At 50.8% G+C, this 15,137-nt stretch overlaps 1 protein-coding gene across 2 annotated transcripts; it reads right to left on the bottom strand.

The window, feature by feature from the left end:
* Positions 1-11,290: 11,290 nt before the first annotated feature.
* LOC102880886 (protein FAM209A) lies at positions 11,291-15,116 on the bottom strand. Of its 2 annotated transcripts, none has more exons than XM_015596956.2 (3): positions 13,621-15,116; positions 12,741-13,306; positions 11,291-11,828 (listed from the first exon to the last, which is right to left on the bottom strand). In XM_015596956.2, the coding sequence occupies exons 2-3, from the start codon at positions 12,987-12,989 to the stop codon at positions 11,562-11,564; spliced, it is 516 nt and encodes a 171-aa protein (XP_015452442.1). In that variant the 5' UTR covers positions 12,990-13,306; positions 13,621-15,116; the 3' UTR covers positions 11,291-11,561. The 2 variants fall into 2 exon arrangements, with proteins under 2 accessions (XP_015452442.1, XP_006921996.1); XM_006921934.3 differs by having other exon boundaries at positions 12,741-13,303.
* Positions 15,117-15,137: the final 21 nt, after the last annotated feature.

Raw genomic sequence — 15,137 nt, 5'->3', positions numbered from 1 at the left:
AGCAGTGTGCTCGTGTGGCTGGCGATCCCTTAACTGGGAAAAAGTGAAAATTACTTTAAGTTTCTCTGTGAATGCACAGAAATATGCATAATGGTTTTGGATGTTTTGATAGCGTCTTATTTTGCCTTCATGTCGTCTCACCTCTCCCCACATATTAACTCCTGACAAGGAACCAAGGGTGACAACCTAATAATCTGTACTTTCCCTATGAACGCGAAATCAAATATAAACCCATATCCTGCTGTCTTTTCCCTCGTTTTTCTAAACTGGGTTCCTTTGTACGTTCGCGTGTCGTTTCTACTACCTGTGGAAAAGGCTCCAAGTCAACTGACTGCTCTACTTCGTGGTTCCTATATCTGCTGCAGAAAATTTCAAGATGCAACATTCCAACCCCATCATTTCCCTATTTATAGGATTAGGTCCCTAGAAAACTGAAAGCACACAAGTTATTTTAAAACATAAACAAAACCCTAGAATAAATAAGAGATTTTTGTTAGGTGGCTGGGTTCAAGATGAATACACAAAATAACAGCTTCTCTATACTCTAGGGATAAAAATAAGAAAAACATGTTCACTCATGATACAGACTGAAATAGTAAAATACTCAGAAATAAACCTCATAGGAAAGGCATGGTGCTTCATGAGGAAAATGATAAAATCTTATTGAATGACATCACTTAACAGCAACAAAGGAGGAGACACATCATGTCCCTGAGTAAGAAAAGGTAAAAATTATGGTATAAATGGAATACAATTCTCAGAGGAAAAATGTTTTCAGAGGAAAACAGTCTCTGAGGGAGTATGTTGTGAGCTGAATTACGTCTCCTCAGAAGATACGAGGCAGTTCCAGTCACCAGTGCTTGTGACTCCCAATTCCATCGTAGGGCACATTATGACACAAGTTAAGGCGAGGTCAGGTCGTGCTGCGGTAGGTGGCCCTTCCCCCCCACGGAGGGCGTTGACCTTAAAAGAAGAGACAGACCGGTGAGGAGAGCATCGTGTGGGGACAGGCGCAGAGTGGAACAATGAGCCCAGCAGCCCAGGATTCCTGGCGCCCCCCAGAAGGAGCTGGGAGGGAGGGAGAGTCTCACCTTGAGCCCTCGCAGAGCCCCTGGCCCTGCTGCCCCCGGCACGGTGGGCTCCCGGCCTTCGGAACTGTGCCACAGTAACGCCTGTCGTCATGAGCCACCCAGTCAGTTCTTTGAATCGAACATGGGGCAGAATTACGCGTTGAATGAATGAATACAATTAAAGTCCTGACTCAGATCGGCCGATAAACGTGTCCTTGGCCAGAAAAGAGAATAGGGTAGGTATCCTTGGGAAATTTCCCCCAACCGCACACATAAATAAAATAAAAATAAAATAAAATAAAAAGCCGAGCAGAAGGGGTTCTCGGCGCATGCATCAGGCCAGGAGGGTCCAGCAAGGGTGGGGGACCCTCTCCGCAGGCGACAGCTGTTAAAACTGCAGTAAGATTTGCATCTTGGTGGTACCAGGTACCAGCAAGTTTCAGGAATCAGTTATCAGGAGGTAGGCTCCGCCCACCCCAATCCTCCCGGCTCCCCCAACACACCCCTTTCTATCCCCTGTCCCAACGTCTCCCTCCTACATGACAGATTCAGGGACGATGAGGCAGATCGTGCAGACTCTCCCGGCAGAGAGCCGGCCGACAGCAATGCGGCCTTTTGCGGCCGGACCAGAGGGTTGAGAACGTTCCTCCTCCGGGCACACGGTGCCCTCACGTCCCAGGGCCCTGAGTCAGGCAAGCGGGTCCACTTCCAAGGTCCACTTCCAAGCCCGCGTTCATTGGCTGTGGGCCAGGCACGCAGCGGTGACTCAGACAAGGCCCCATGCCCGCTTCCGGCGTCCGGGGCAGTAAGGAAGGCCCAGAGCACATGGGGGATCAGTGGACACACAGGGCGACAACGTCCGAGGTGGACGGCAGGAGACAAGGTCACGTGGTTACGAATGGGGGGCGGGGAATGGCTGGAAGGTGGGAAGGACCCCCATATCCCCCCATGGGTCAGCAACTGTGGCCAGCCACACGAGGGGCCACGTCTGCCTCCAAAATGGGCCCGGGGACAGGGGGCAGCTTTGGAGGGTGGTCGTGCGCCTGAGGGAGTGGAAATGACCAGCGGCTTCTGTGTGCTTATTTCATTCACCAAAAACCCTTTCATCAGAAGCCCCGCCCCCGCTCCCACGTCCATGAACATACTGTCGTGCATCTGTTTATCAGTCGATGGACATTTGGGTTGTGTCCACTTTTAACTATTATAAATAAGCGCAAGGAATATTCACGTACGAGTTTTTGTGTGGACATATTTCATTTTCGTGGGTAAACACCGAGAAATGGAATTGCTGGGCCATAGGGTGACTGTGCGTTTAACATTTTGAGCAAGAGCCAGACCTTTCTCAAATGTAACTGCGTAAGTTCACATTTCCGCCGGCGACACGTGCGGGCTCCGGCCTCTGCATCTTCACCAGCCACGCCTCTCCTCACGGCTTGTGATTACAGCCACCCTCGTGAGCCTAGGTGGGGGCACTTGATTGGCGTTTCCCTGACGTCTAGTGACGTCAAGCATCTTGTCACGTGCTTATTGGCCGTTTGTACGTCCGCTCTGAAGAAATCTGTTGTGTCCTTTCCCCATTTTTAACCGGGTTATTCGTCCTGTCATTGCTGAGTTGTAAGCTCTTTATGTAGCCTTAATACGAGATCCTTGCAGATACGTGATTTACAAATATTTCCCCATTCTCTGAGTTGTCTGTTCCCTTTCTTAGAGTTTCCTTTGAAGCACAAAGGTTTTTAATTGTGATTAATTCCCATTTATCTATTTCTTTTTGGTTATTTGTGCTTTTGGTTGCATTGCTTCTGTAATCAGAAGAAAAGGCAGCGATTTACAGAAAAGTATGTTTGGAAATCGCGCAGTTTAGTTATTTCGCTGCATTCCTGTCCTCAAGGAGCTGACTGCCGGCTGATCTTCCCTGGGCTCCTTCTCAGTGGTTAAACGTGCTTTTGTTTTCCTCTTGGGTAATTTTCCAGGTTTCTGGGCAAAGTCTTTCATACTCTGATGAACCAGATGGCCCCTTAAACAGCTTGGAGTTTAAATGGGATGAGTCATCACTTGACTGTACTCGGAAATTCTAAAATGCGTCCAGTGTCGGCCATTGCAGGCTTTTTGTTTTCAGTGCCCTGACTGGCCGAGCCCACAGTGTCTGCTGACCGTGGAGTCCACCCAGACACTGGCAGATGGTGGTCGTGCTGCTTGACGTGAAGATCGCCCAATCCGCACAGTCTGGGAAATACCGTATGTGTTTGTAATAAAACATTGGGTCGGGGGGAGGGAGACAGACATCCATCCAGAGGGAACTGGTTAGATTAGATTACGATACAGCCGAACTCTGTAATAATAAGGGCCAAAATGTATCGAGGAGAGAGAATTGAAAATGGGGGGCGGGGGCAATTTTATCTCCACCCTCTTAGGCTCAGCAAACGGGGGCCTGTGAATTAAACAAAGGACAAATTCGCAGGAGATAAGGCACACAGTTTTTATTAATATTCACATGCAGGGGAGTTCACCGAAGAGAAGTAGAACTCAGAGAAGCAGTTAGACTCGGGGGCTAAGAGACCCTCTTAACAAAGGAAGGGGCTTTGGGGTTCACGGGATAAACTGTGGGGAGGTGACTAGGAAATACATGGGGGAAACTAATGGAAGGCAGGGACTACTTCAGTGAGGCGTGTTTATGCAAACTCGTCGCGGGGCCCCCCATCTTCAGTGATGAGCATCACACTCTTCTCCGTGTGGGGGAGCGGGGGACATTGTTCTCAGTGGGAAATGTATGTCCTGCTTCAGGGCAGAGCAGAGGACTTCCTGCTTCAACGCCTTCAACTCAAGACACTCCTTATGCCCGAGTGGCATATTCTAGGGGGGCACAGACTAACCTCCTTTATAGGGATCCGATTACGACACAAATGCAGGTCAGAGGTCGGCTCTCAGAGGTGAGGTGTGGGCGTCTCAGAGAGCCTCGTCATTGTCCCAAGTGTCCTCCGAATGGTCTTCTCTGACTGTCCGGCTCAAGGGGGGGCCCCCCTTAGTGCGTTTTTATTCACAGCACTTACCCCCCTCTGACACGCTGCTGTGCAGTTAGGCATTTGCCAAGGTCTGCCTCCCCCCACTGTCCGTCCGTCTGTCTGATAGCCCCCAATCTCCCAGAAGGGAATGCTCACCTCCGCCTTCCCAGGGCCCACAGGGCGCTTGCCTTTTTCAAGGCTGAATACTATTCCCTTGCACGTAGAGACCACCTTTCGTTGATCTGGACATCCATCCACCAACATCTCGGTTGCTTCCACCTCTTGGCTGTCGTGAATAACGCTGCTCCGAGCCTGGGCGTCCAAGCATCTCTTCTAGATTCTGCTTTTAATTATTTTGGGTATAGGCCCGGAGGTGGAGCTGCGGGATCGTATGGTAACCCCATTTTAGGGTTCTGAGGAAGGCCCATCATCTCCTTCACAGTGGCTTCACTGTCTGACGCTTTTGACAGCAGGTCACAGGGCACAGGGTTCCATTTCTCCACATCCTTTCCAACATTTGTTTGCTTGTTTCTTTCTTTGGATTGCGGCCCCTCACGGGCGTGAGGTGGTGTCTCCACGTGGCCCGTGTTCGTGCCGGTTCCTTACTGCTGGCTCTCACCGCCATGCTCACAGAGTGACGCTCGCTGAGAACTAGCCGAGCGACAAACAGAGACATGGCCCGATGGAGGAAGAGTGAGCGATCGGGGGGGACGGTGTTTCTGGAATAACGAAGTCAAGTGAAGTGGTGGCTGCTGGTGGCACCGGTCCAAGTGACAGTCAGAGACTGTAGGACTGTCCGCCGGGGCGGGCACCGAGCAGCCTCCCTCCCGAAGGGCACCAGGAGTGGCCTCTGGGTGGGGGAGCCTCCCCATCACCAGAGCCCTCACCCCGTAGGGTGAGTGAGAAGGGTCAGGGTGGCAGGCTGGGGAAGAAGGGGTGGGACGGGTGGCAGAGGGCTCACGGGGTGCCGTACTGGGGCCTGCCCTCGTGGAGCTGGCCCCCCGTTTGCCCGCAATGTGCTGCCTCCCACACCCCACTCCAGTTCACCCAGCTCTCCGCGTGGCCGCGTGGCCGGCCTGGGGGCTCTGCCCGGGTGCCTGTGATGGCCTGCAGGGCGGGAGAGCCCGGGCCTGGGGTCCCCAGTCCCCCTACCCGCCACTGCATCTTCCTTTCATCAGATTTCCTTTCATGGGTTTTCAGAACGGAACTGAATCTATTTGCTTCTGGATCAGCGCGTTGCAGGCGGCTCTATTTCTACATCGCACTCGCTCACTGAGAAACAGAAACTGTCAAGAGGGCAGAATCCTGACTCTCATAGACTATAACATGATCACGTGTCACAGACTCCATCACTTCAACGTGTTGCCGCATCCAGATCAGCGCGTTGCAGGCGGCTCTATTTCTACATCGTACTCGCTCACTGAGAAACAGACACTGTCAAGAGGGCAGAATCCTGACTCTCATGACTATAACATGATCACGTGTCACAGACTCTATCCCTTCAACGTGTTGCCGCATCCGGGAAAACCCTGTGCTCCGTTCGCTCTTTGTGGTGGGCTTTGGCTGCCACCTCGTGGCCACCTCTGGTAACTGCAGGCCACGCCACACATTTTAAGAGCTGTTTCAGGAAAGGAGATGTCCACCCATTGCTTTAAAATCTGTCTGGGCACCCCTGGTGAGAACGCAACTCGGCACATTCCTTCCGGGGGGAAATGTGGTGATGCCCAACAAAAGTACGTGTGCATTTACCCAGCGACCGCACTTCTAGAAGATACACCTCCAGCAACACAGAAACACGTGCACACATTTTCATCACATCCTTTTTTGCCGTTTCGAAGCACGGGAAACTACCTGATTGGCCATATAGTAAGAGAGTCCACCCACCCGGTGGAGTCCTCTGCAGTCAGAAAAAAACGAGGACGGTCTCTGTGAGCCGATGTGGGACAATCTTCCAAGTGGAGCAAAGGGTACGGATAGCATGCTGCCCTTCGCAAAAGAAAGAAAAGGTGTAAGAAAAAACACATGCGTCTATTTGTGCAAAAGAAACACAGAAGGCAGAAACAGGACCCAGAGGCCGCTTTGCTTAGGGCCTCGTGGGAGAGAGGTGGGGAGGGGGAGGGGTGCTGAGGGAAGATGGCAGCCCTCTCTGGGTGTACCTTCTTCCAGATCTTCGACCCTCAGAACCATCGTGATATTACACATACCCTCACGTTTGCATAAAGTAAACCGACCATGAAAACCAACCAGGAATAGAAACGGAGTAGAAACGCTGACAAACAGCCCTCACGCGACTGAGGAATCGCTGACCGCGTTGAGGGCGTGGGCCAGAAAGGAAAAGGCGCCAGGAACGCCAAGGACGGCCCGTGGCTGGATGCCCAGATGCTGCGGGGCTGAAGGCCGAGGAACTGTCGTGAACGCTGCAACCTAGTCAGTCCATGTGGGATGTGGGTTTGGAGCAAGAAACCGGGCCATCGAAAGCTTCACGTTACACGGTGATGTTGCGACCCAGAAAATACACCCAGGCTGGGCAGCGGGGGGGAGGGTGCGGTGAGAATTGGGGCGGGGGGAGGTCAGGGAAGGCCCCTTGGAGGAGGCGGCCTCTGAGCAAAGACCCAATAAGAAATGCAGTCAGCACGGAGGCATCTGGAGGAACACTTACCCCAGGGAGAGAGGTCACATGCAAAGGCCCTGAGGCAGAACGGGGCTGGCAGGAGCTGGGAGGAGGCAGGACGAGGAGCTGGGAGGAAATGGGAGGCCCCAGGCTGGGGAGGCGGGCCGGGTGCTGGGGCAGTGGGGAAGCACAGGAGGCCCAAGTCAGGGCAGATGCACCTGGCGTGGTGTTTATTAGCGTGGGACTTACTGTGTCTCCCTCACTAGAATATAATGTGAAATCTCATTGGCCACTAATCCAAAAATTAAAAAAAAAAAATCACTGGGGGCCAAAACATGCCCTTCCCACACCACCCAGCGACTGCACTTCTGGGCGTCTATCCCGGAGACACAAAGGTGTTTGTGCACACAAAGACCTGTGCGTGATTCCTTGCAGCCGTTCTGCTGGTAATGGCCAAAGCCTGCCAACGACCCCAACGTCCCTCCGCTGGCCGATGAGTAAACGCACCCGGCAACAGACAGGCGCCAAGCGTTGGCGCATGAAACTGCTTGGATGGGTCTCAGGGTGCTGTGCTGAGTGATCTCAAAGGTCACACGCTGAGTGACTCCATCCAGCCAACACTCTGAGAACGACAAAATCACAGAGATGGAGAGGTCAGGCAGCCGGGGGCTGGGGGGTGGCGGGGAGAGGGTGGGCGTGTGATGAGGGGCGGCGTGACGCGGGTGTCAGCGGCGATGGGATGGTCCTGTGTCTTGATCATGGTGGTTTCGGGAACATGCGTTCGAGGAAACGTCATAAACTCTTGAGATACGTTGCTCCAGGGTCAGCTTCCTGGTCTGGCTGTTGTGCTATAGCTTTGTAAGCTGTGACCACTGGGGGCCGCGAGGTGAAGGGTACAAGGGGACGCTCTGTGCAGTCCGGGGGACATGGTCCGAGACCCCTAGTGGATGCCTAAAACCACAGATCACACCGAACCTGTGTGTGCTGCGTTTCCCACACACACGCCTACGATCAAGTATAGTTTCTAAGCGAGCACAGTAAGAGGTTAACAATAACTGATTAAATAGAACAATTACAACCACATACTGTAATAAAAGTTATGTAACTGTGGTCTTTCTCTCTCTCTCTCAAAGTATCTCATTGTCCTAGACACGCTCTTCTCGGAGAGGTGACACGATGCCCACGTGCTGAGGGGCGTTCGCAGTCTGAGGGGTGACGGCAAAACCAGAGCAGATTATTTTCCTTCTTCACGATTTCGCGGATGGAGGTTTGTTCTGACTGTGGATATGAGCAACCTTAGCATACGATTTCTTTTTTCGTCTTAAGTCGAAGATTTTCACCTTTTCACTCAAAGGGAGCACCCCATGGCTTCTCCTTGGCACGTCTGAGTTGCCAGCGGCGCTGACTCCTGCACGTTGGGGTCATTCTTGGAGAAGAATGAGGGTGTCTTGAACACAGGCACCTCGAAGCCCCCACGGTCCCCCTGATAACCACGACGGCTGCTGGTTATTGGTGGCGTGACAACATGTATGGGACAGCAGGGTGATTCACTCTCCGGGGGGACATCGCGATGCTTCGTCATGCTACTCAGAACAGCACACAACGTAAACTCATGGATCGTTTGTTTCTGGAATTTTCCATGTAATATTTTTTTAGACCACCGTCGACTAGGTAATTGAAACCATGGGAAGCAAAACTGTGACAAGAGGGGATTATTGTGTGACTTCTTGTGACTCTGATCGTTTCAAAATAAAATGGCTGTGGGCCAAGCAAATGTGATGGGGGCGGAGCGGTTTGGCCCCTGAGCCAACAGTGTGTAGCTTACGGCTTCCAGAAACAAAACGTTCCCGTTCTTGGTCCTTTGCCGATATTCCTCCCATTTCCCTGGTCCAGAGGCCAGGTGACTAGGTCGGAGGGAAGGTGGACGTGTCATCCCAGGCATCAGAAACGGCAGATGGAAAGATTTTGCGTGTTTGTGCGTGTGCGTGCTATATTGATTTCGTTGCTTTGTAATAAATCACCACAAAATTAATGGCTTAGAACAACATCCATTTATTATCTCACAGGTGCCAGGAGTGGGTCAGGAGTTCGTGCACAGGTAGGGGCTTCTCTGCTCAGGTGTCCGCTGGGGCCGGAGTCCCCTCTGACTGGGGCCTCATCCAGGCCACTGGTTCTGGTGGGTTCTGTCTCCTCAATGTCGCATGACTGGGCTGCTTGCTTTTTTCCTAGGTGTTCGCTGGGGGCCACTCTCAGTCTTGGAGGCTGCCTCCTGTCCTTGCCACGTGACCCATGATCCCACAGCACAGCAGCTGGCTTCTTCGGCGTCACCAGGAGGGTCTCTCGGCTGTGATGGCGCCGCATCTGACACAACGTAATCACAGGAGTTGATTCCATCAGTCCCGGCTCCCGCCCACACTCAGGGGAGAGACTGTACGAGCTGTGCGCCACCGGACCCGCCCACACTCAGGGGAGAGACTGTACGAGCTGTCACCGGGGGTCACCTCGGAATGTCACCTACCACCCTCACCCAGGTGTGCGTCAGCTGTCCTCCACGGTTCTTTGCCAGCGACACCGCGAAGTCCCCCATCCCCTCCTGCTGGAGCGGCTTCCCCGCTTGGAAGCTGGGTCTGCCTGACATGAACATGTCAGTCCCACGTTCATGTCCTGCTCCGTGTGACTGTGTCTCACCGGTCGACACGGTGGCGGCGATGGGCTGCCCCTCCCGTGACTCACGTTGTGTTAAGGCCGTGAGCAGACTCACTGCAGGGTCTTCATCAAAACTGCCATGACTTCCAGCTGCAAGGAAGAGAGCTCTGCCAGCCACCCGAGCGACCGACCTCGGTGACTGCCTCGGGCGTAGACTACTGCGGTGATGCGCTTACAATCCGCCTGTCAGCTGCTGTTTTTAACCCACAGCGTGGCGACATCGGAATTTGAGCCTGTGCTATAAAAGCAGAAAATGAGTTTTGTTGCGCCCTGGCTCCTAAAACTATATCTCACGTGTTTTTGCACGAAAATACTGCATGAAATTGACTGGTTTGAGAAAACAATTTTTCTAGGCAAAACCGTGGTCCACAAGGCTCTGTCTTAAGCTAGGCAAAGACTCAGGGACGCTATTTACCGGGAGTGGCAGAGTTTGTTCTAACTTGCATCTTTGGGCAGCTTGCTATGAAGACCTGCTAGTGAAGTGCAGAGAATGACAAAAAAAATATGATTTACAAAATTATATTTTTGCCTCCGATCAGACAAATACGAAATGTTTGTGAGGATTACAGCCGAATGCTTTTCCTGATTGTGAATATAAAAAATGAGATGAGTGTAAACAGGGTTGGGCACATTTTTCCTGTAAAAGGCCAGTTAGTAAATATTTTCAGCTTTGTGGGCCACACGGTTTCTGTGCCATAATTCAAGTGTACCATGGGCACCAAAGAGCCACAGACAATATATAAATGATGAGAGAGGCTGTCAATAAATACTTATGAACATCCAAATTTGAATTTCATGTGATTTTCACGTCATGAAATCTTATCCATCGTGCATGTTTCAACCATTTAAAAATATAAAAACTATTATTAGCTCACACGCCGTTTGAAAACAGGCAGCGGGATGGATTTGGTCTACAGTTTGGTGACCACTGGCCTTTGAGGTGGTTTCCATTCTAACCTCAAATCTGCCCCAATATTGATTTCACAGATTAAAGCCAAAATATTTTTTTGCTTATTTGAATTTCTTCAGAGGGTGCTGTGAAAATTACTCACGCAGTCCCGTTTGCTTGAAAACACTCAGAAAGAACACAGAAGGCAAAAAGGGGCTCTCTCGGCCCCTTCCACTTTCCCATCCTGCAGGCGGCAGACAGAAAGCTCAGTGTTCAGGGGCCACTTTTCAAACACAGAGCGTCAGTGACAAGAGCTCAGGGGCTGGACGGCTGACATCCGAGGTCTCACTCTTCCACACACAGGGGGCGGATGCCGAAGACTGCTCAAACGATGGGAATTCACTTATTTATAGCTGAGGAGGAAGGGGATGGAGATTCAGGCGGGCACACATTAATCTGGACCAAGTGGACGTAAGGGGATTTTCACCGTGTGCCACAGCTAACTTCTCTCTCCGGGCGTGCACCAGCATGTCTCTGAAACGACCGGGCTGGCCTAGATTAGGGGTCTAATTTAACAGCCTTGAGTAAATATAATTTCACTAGCTATATTAGCATGCCAAAATATCTACATTTTTAATAAGTATGATAAAGAACATTCACGTCAACTAACTGGGGAGTCCCTGTCAGCTCATCTGTATCCCAATTACATTGGAAATATGAATCGATTCTCCATTTTTCTGAATCCAGTTGGGCACGTGTAACTGCTAGTTTGATAGAAGAAAAAGTCAGTACATGGAATGCATGAAATGGAGGAAGATGACTTTTCCGGTGGTAAGAAAATGAAATAATTCCAGAATTCACACCCCCCACATCCTTCCTAATCAATCATTTTATCATTTAAAACTATAAAGTTGTCTTTTATGATGTCATAAAGTAAAAATCAGTTCCATCTTTTGCACAAATAGCTACTATCAAGATAGCGATTATGAAAATGGTATCGACATCTCATCCCAAATTTCCTAAACCTCGTCCCTGCAGGGGCCACGGCATCGTGGCCAAGAATGTCACCCATGCAACCGTGTCACGGTCATTGTCCTTCTCACCACCCACAGCTCCGGAGGCAAAAACAACGGTCACAGCTATGGCTACTAGTCTCGCATTTATTTTTTCGAAAGAGGAAAAAAAAGATCTCAAATTCCAGATTTTTCTTCACAATAATTTTATTACTCTGCATATAGTTCATCGACGCCCAACTTCTTCTCTCCTTCTTCGACACACGAATCCATTCAGTCATAGTTTTCTTCGCCCCATATTTCGTAGATTGTGACATTATTGTGTGGGTCCGCAGGGATCTCAAAGTTCGGAAACCTGAGGCTGCTACTGCCAGTTGCCATGGTGACTTTCAGATTCCGCACCTTGGACACAAATTTCACAAGGTCCACCTCGAGCTGGGTTAAGGTGTTGAGTGCGTAGTCTCTGTGGGGGGGAGCATTCTGATTTTTCTTCGTTATCGGGCGAAGCGAACAGCCTCGAAGGCCAGGAGGCCCCCTCTCCTGTCAAGAAAGATACACAGGGTGAACGGCCCCGTCCACTTCGCGGGGTCTGACGCGGTTCTGAGAGCTGGGCTCACCTAAGAGAAGACGGTTCTAGTACTGCTCTAGTCTAGGGGTTGGCAAAGTAAGGCCAAACCTGGCCCACCATCTGTCTTTGTAAATAAAGTTTTATTGGAACTCAGCCATGCTCGATTTATTCATGTACTGTCCATGGCCGCTTTCATGCTGAAATGGTGGAGTTGAATTGTTGCAACGGAGACCGAAAACGTCTACCCTCTACGGAAGAGGCTCGGTGACCCGATCTAGTAGTCAGTTCGGCCACAGCATCGTGAGCTGTGGGGTCCGCTAGGAGAGAACATGCTGCCCCCCATCTCCCCCTCACCCCTCTCTGGATGACGTTTGGCCACTTTGGGGACGAGCCGTTACCCCTCTACCCCTTCACGACAGGTCTTTTCCTTTACTTGGGATAATGATATGATCGCCATTCAGTTCAGCAACTTGGAATAAGTCAAACGCCAGGGAGACTAAAAATCTGGGGCAGGAAATCTGGCTCCGTGAATCATTTTGACCTGAAACACGCCACGTTCTTGAATCTATCCTCGAGTTGAAAAAACTCATTCAAATAACAGGATAGATGTAGGAAGCCATGGTTTTATTCACCCAGGAAGCAGAAGGTGGTCTTGAACTGCTAGGCCCCACTTCTGTGGGTTCGGGGACCCACAGAAGTCATCTTCCCTAAGGATGCGTCAGGAAAGGGATTTGGCAATGCCTCCCAGGACCGTGAAGTAGCTACTTCGCACCCCGATTCTTTACACTTACACCTGCCTACACCAACTGCAGTGTCTGTTTCTCCAAGTCTGAACTCTCTAAAACGGGACCAAATGTGGTGTAAAAAAATGGAGCCACCCTTACCTTCCGCTTCTCGCTATCGCCTCGAAACTTCAGTATCGCATACAGCAGGACGACAAAAACGAGCCAGAGCCACTTGCTTCCAAGCCAGCCGTGGGCGTGCTCTGGCAGACTGTGCCTAATCCGAAAGTGCCCTCCGCAAGGCACCTTCCCCTGGGGTTCTTTGACCGGGTCTCTCAGAGAAGAAAACATAAAGGCATAGCCGCAGGAGAGACACAGGGGCAAAAACAAGAACCATTTCAGCATCCGCATGGTGAGCAGAGACGGGGGAGGAAGTTGCTCATGGTGGGTGTGTTTGCGTTGCACCCGGACACTGGGTAGTTAGGGCTGGGCCTTTGGTGATGTCACAGAGGCCCCAGGCCAGCACGCTCTGGCCATTGTGATGACGTCAGGGTAGAGGAGGAAGCAGCCCACAGTGGTCGTCCAGGAGTGGGACTCACAGGGAGAGGGAGCAATTCCAGCAGGCAGTGAGTCGAGGATGGTATGACGGAGCGTCGTCTCTTGGCTTGTCCCTCTGACTCTGCTCCCTTGGCCCAAGCATTCACTGGTTTTTTGTTGACCCAGACCTGCTGAGCAGAGCAGATGTGGCACATGTCCCCGTGGAATTGAGGGCCGAGTGGGAAGATATGAAGCCAGAGGCTACAAATTAGGAGCCACCGATGTGTTTTGTTTGGCTTATTTTGTTTCTAAAAATAATTATTTGCAATATTCAAATGTTGGGGGAACTTCATTTTAAACACCTAGATTTCTGGCTCCTTTCGAGAATATGGAAGCTCTTCTAATACCGGGCCACTCTGCTTGGAACCAAACAGGAACCCACCCTAGGTGGCCATATTCTCCCGTCGCCACCACTCCTTGCCGCCTCACGCTTGCACTCACTGACCTCACCCGTGTGATCCCTGGGCTGATGCGGCGCGTTTATTAAACCTGAGATGAGAGCAGAGCTGTCAGAGCGTAGAACAGGGCAGTGTTCTGGGGTAGGCTGCGCAGAAAGGCCTCCTGAAAAAGGCATTTGGGTACAGTCTGAGCGATGACCAGGAGCTGGCTGAGCAAACTGGGGAGGGAGGTACACCCAGGCAAGTGTGAAGACCCCGTGGTGAGGACACAGCCTGTATGACAACTGGGGACGATGCCAGGACTATAACTAGGGCTCCCTGGCCAGTGTATTTGAAACCATCAGCTTCTACAAATGACACAGAACGAGAAAGCCAGTAACGGAACACAAGGCTTGTACTTGTCCCCCTGGGCCACCCGACTCAGACTTACTCCCCAGGAATAAAATGCTCCGCTGAGTCTAACCAAGGGTTCCCTAGGCGCCTTCACTGCGGGCTGGAGGGTCCCCGGGACCTTTAGGGGCTCATCCTTAAAATCACGACCCTCTCCATTCTCTTCTCACATGGCTACTGGGGGAAGTCACTCCTGGCGCTCGGAGCGATGACTGCAGAGTGTTTCGAGGCGGCTCCAGGTCTGCTAGTGCCCTGCATTTTAAGTACCCCAAATGGTGCTCTAAAGTTTAGTGGTTATGGTGTGAGCAGTAAGGAACCGACTCGATTGAAATAGATGACCTCAAACAGAGAAGCTCAGGAAGTTTTGTCATTCAGAAATGTTTACGTCTACTTAATGACAGGAGTCACACTTTTTTGGTTTACATTGTATTCAAAAGTCTAAAACAGTTTTGGTTGGACCAGTGAAAAGCAGGAAGAGGGTGGGGGCATGGAGCAAGATTTTGAACGTGACCTTGAGGGGGAACAGGGTGGGTTGAGATGTTTAAGTTTTGATGTGGAGGATGCTGTGACTGGGTCATAGGAAAAACTGGCCAGTTAAAATAATGCAAAATAAAACCGATTACGGCTTAAAATTAAGAAAACTGAAGTTGGTAGAAACAATGACCATTAAAATAATAAATGCCTCATGATGGCCGAAGCAGCAATTTGTAACGTTTCACTAAAATGATTAATAAATAAACATTTCTTGGTAAAATTAAAATAGAAAACGTTGTGATAAATTTTAACCAAATAAAAATGGTTCCGATTATAAAAATACTGTAACAAAATGAAAACGAGGAAAAAAGCAACAGTGAGAAAACGGTTTACCTGGGCTATATAGAAAATTAATCAGGGAAAAGAAAATGGCCAATTCAGGTTTGTTCTAGAAAAGTCCACAACCAAAAAAATGCATTGATGTTAATGTGATTCTGATTTATATGCTTCTACGTTCATAATGTCAAAACATCCTTGGGGCCGAACTTCCCGTCACGTTCAGGCAGAGAACGTGGGACACAGCAGGCTGGGTTCGAGCCTGTGCCCCCACCCTGACCCCAAGCCTCTGACGCGACCCCCAGCTCCGTTTCCTGCGTTCGAGTGGAAACCGGCGCCCTGGGCGAGGACAGAGCCGCCGTCA

The sequence above is a fragment of the Pteropus alecto genome, unplaced genomic scaffold, assembly GCF_000325575.1.
Source record: "Pteropus alecto unplaced genomic scaffold, ASM32557v1 scaffold45, whole genome shotgun sequence".
NCBI classification, from domain to species: Eukaryota; Metazoa; Chordata; class Mammalia; order Chiroptera; family Pteropodidae; genus Pteropus; species Pteropus alecto.
The sequence above is the reverse complement of the archived record's forward strand: the minus strand, read 5'-3'. Positions and strand labels throughout refer to the sequence as shown.

What these genes read in the sequence shown, in the direction of transcription:
- LOC102880886 (XM_015596956.2), bottom strand. Translation starts at nt 12,989, where the DNA reads ATGCGGATGCTGAAATGGTTCTTGTTTTTGCCCCTGTGTCTCTCCTGC. An exon ending in GCGATAGCGAGAAGCGGAAG is followed by an intron (nt 11,829 to 12,740) that starts GTAAGGGTGGCT and finishes CTTTCTTGACAG; the next exon opens with GAGAGGGGGCCTCCTGGCCT.